Source organism: Austrofundulus limnaeus, unplaced genomic scaffold (genome assembly GCF_001266775.1).
Source record: "Austrofundulus limnaeus strain Quisiro unplaced genomic scaffold, Austrofundulus_limnaeus-1.0 Scaffold805, whole genome shotgun sequence".
Lineage (NCBI taxonomy): Eukaryota > Metazoa > Chordata > Actinopteri > Cyprinodontiformes > Rivulidae > Austrofundulus > Austrofundulus limnaeus.
The window spans coordinates 92,341-95,757 of record NW_013953207.1 but is presented as its reverse complement, the minus strand read 5'-3'; the positions used below and the strand labels follow the sequence as shown (position 1 = coordinate 95,757).

At 38.4% G+C, this 3,417-nt stretch overlaps 1 protein-coding gene across 1 annotated transcript in view; it reads left to right on the top strand.

Moving 5' to 3' along the window:
- Positions 1-3,088, top strand: part of LOC106532654 (cathepsin D) — a gene marked incomplete at its 3' end in the record, with an annotated part of 13,574 nt that extends 10,486 nt beyond the window's left edge. The window contains 1 exon segment of the mRNA XM_014028776.1: positions 2,975-3,088. Within this exon segment, the coding sequence (XP_013884230.1) occupies positions 2,975-3,088 (114 nt within the window).
- Positions 3,089-3,417: the final 329 nt, after the last annotated feature.

Here is a 3,417-nt window from a genome sequence, read left to right as displayed (position 1 = left end):
TAACAAGCTGGAATGAAAACAAGCAAAAATTAAATAAAAGTAACAACTTTCTACTTCTTGCCTTTTTTTAAAAAAATTTGAGTAGAAGTAAAAAGTAGGCTGAAGAATAATTACTCAAGTAAAGTACAGATACCCAAAAATTCTACTTAAGTACAGTAACAAAGTATTTGTATTTAGTTACTGTACATCTCTGCAGTCAGTGTTTTCAGGTCAGGACTGTTCATCCAGGATGGATGAGTCTTCTGGTGGAGCTTTGGTTTGTACGGATCAGAACTTCCTTATTGATCAGCAACTTTAGCTGTTTTACTTTGTTCTTCATCACTTGCAGATAAATCATGATGGATATCCAACAACTGGAAGTTTCTCTACTTTAATCGTCTTCTGTAGTCCTCCATCAAGAACACTCTGTCCTGTTAGTTTCTTCTCTAATGTCATTAGCCTTCAGCTTTCATTAGCAGTGTGCTCCGCTGTTTCTGTGGGTGGTTATTTACCTTTTTTAACCCTTGCCTGGTCCAAATGTTAAAAACTTATTAGTCTACTCCAGTGATTACCTGTTTGGGCACTTGGGACTGTCATGGTGGGTGTTGGACTTCTAAAGACGAGTTGTGAAATGGTCTGGGAGTGGAAGTGGTCAGTGGTGCTGATCACAGTAAAAACTGTACAGAAGTTCAGACGGTGAACCAGCTGATGGAGGGAAAGTGGTGAAACCTGTGGTCATGTGACAAGATGATGAATTTAGCAAACTGATTTAAAAAGACACTTGGCTTTTCTGAAAAGTATCAGTTTGTGGAGAAGTGCATTTATAAAGATTCAAGACAAAGGTGTCCTACTTTTTGCTTCACTCTTCACAGCTTTACTGTTTTTCTTTAAAAATAACCAAGTTAACACTGATTCATGTGAATGAAACCTGTTTCACAGTTAGAGTTCATGTTGTGTCCATGTGTCGTTACTGATTTACCAACAGAAGATAAAACCTGTGGACTAATGGTCCTTTCTCACAAACATTTAGTTAATCTGGAAAAACAACAAATCAGCTATCAATCAGTTTATTTGTATAGCACATTTCAGCAACAAGTCAGTTCAAAGTGCTTTACATGATAAAAACACAAAAATACAAAGTCATAGAACACAGTTAACAACTGAAACATTACAGTTTGTCAGGTGTCATCAAAATGTTTATTAATGTTTCATTTATAACGTTTCATAAGCAGCTCTAAACAGGTGGGTTTCAGTCTGGATTTAAAGGAACTCAAGAGTTTCAACTGTTTTAAAATTTTCTGGGAGTTTGTTCCAGATTTGTGGAGCATAGAAGCTGAATGCTGCTTCTCCATGTTTGGTTCTGGTTCTGGGGATGCAGACCAGAACCAGAAGACTTAAGAGGTCTGGAAGGTTGACACAACAACAGCAGATCTTTAATGTATTGTGCCAAGTTGTTAAGTGATTTATAAACGAATAACAGTATTTTAAAGTCCATTCTGTGAGTTTCAGGGAGCCAGTGTACTTGGACAGTGTACAGTGGACTTTTAGGACTGGCTGATGTGCTCTATCCTCCTGGTTTCAGTTAAAACATGAGCAGCCGTGTTCTGGATCAGCTGTCTGATGGATGTTTAGGTAGACCTGCAAAGACCAGTTCAGTGTGACTAAAGATAAACACATGGATGAGTTTCTCAAGGTCTTGCAGATATTAGTCCTCTAATCCTGGAAATAAATCCTGGAAATGTTCTTCAGGTGATCGAAGGCCAACTTTGTGACTGTCGTTCTGTGACTCTGAAGGTTCAGGTCAGAGTCCATCACTACACCCAGACTACAGTCTGACTGTTAGTTTCCAGCTGTAGCAACTGAAGCTCTGCGTTGACTATAGATCCTCTTTAGGTCCAAAGATAATAACTTTAGGTTTGTTTCTGTTCAGCTGGAGAAAGGTTTGGCACATCCACACATTGATCTGTTCTAAACTGGAAACTGTTTCATTGTGAGTTCACAGTGAGTCTGAAGACTCAAACTGTTATTTGAGCATTAAGACCTGCTGTGTTGTGAGACCAGGTGCAGCAGAGAGGCACTGCAGTTAAAAGCACCGATCATTCTACAGCTCCTCTCTTCAGTGAGCAGCACATCTGGATCTGTTCACATGTGTCCGGTTTACACCACCTCCTTCTGCACCACACCTCTGACTGCCAGGGTTGTATAAAGTACCTCAGAGAGATACTTCAGTAAAAGTACAGTTACCTTAACATAAAATTACTTTGGTAAAATTTAAAGTCTTCTATAATAATATTATTATTTGAGTAAAAGTCTTAAAGTAATGATCATATATAAAGAATGAACAGTATTAAATCACTGCATGCACTGAAACCCTCAAACTAAAACAAAGTCATTTTCAGGGACAAGACTGTCAATCTATCAATTTTATTGTTCTGTGCTAAAAATGTTAAATATAAAATTTGAGCATAGAACAGTTTGCATGAAAAGCTTTTCAGATTCCCCCTCCTGGTCCTGAGGATCTAAATAGTGCAGGTTAAAGTCTTCCTACAACTTGGACAACACAATGTTGTGTATCCTGACGTGTCTCAGTAATCCAGGTAGAAATATGTAAAAGAACTGAGTAGATTCTCTGGATGAGTTCTTTGTTGAAAACCTTTTCTCAAAGAGACTTCAGGTGAAAGGTTTTCAACAAAGAACTCATCCAGTGTAACGTGCAAGGTGCCTTGGGGTCCCTGAGGACTTGTGCTATGTAACTTCAAGCCATTTACCATAATTATTACGCAGAAAGAAGGACGTCAAATGTGTTCAAAATTCATACTTAGGAATTTCTTTCCCCCAGTGTGAGCCATGCCTTTAAAAATGTTTAGACTTTGATCTCAGTTGGTAAAACATGTCATTCCCCGGGAGGAAGTTATAATTCAAGCCAATATGTTGTGCTTGTGTTTTTAAATAAACTTTTTGTTCTTCATGTGAGTCTTGTTTCATGTCTCATCAGGAACCCTGAGACTCAGCCCGGCGGGGAACTGCTGCTGGGAGGAACTGACCCCAAATACTACAGCGGTGACTTCCACTACGTCAACATCACCCGCCAGGCCTACTGGCAGATCCATGTGGACGGGTAAAACCTCCAACTTTACAGGAAAAAAACAAACAAACAAACAAACAAATGTGTGGGTGTGTGTTAGTTTTAGCAGCTCATATGACTGTTGGAAAACTAGTGTTAGTTTTTTTATTTTGCTTGGGGGAAAAATGATCAAATAATAATGTTTTTGTAGATACAGGTATTATGAGCAAAATGATGTTCTACATTCAGCTTCCAAGAAAAAGACAGGATAGCTAAGGTGGAGATACAGTGGTTTGCAAAAGTATTCATACCCCTTGAACTTTTCCATATTTTGTCACATTACAACCACAAACATAAATATATTTCACTGGAAT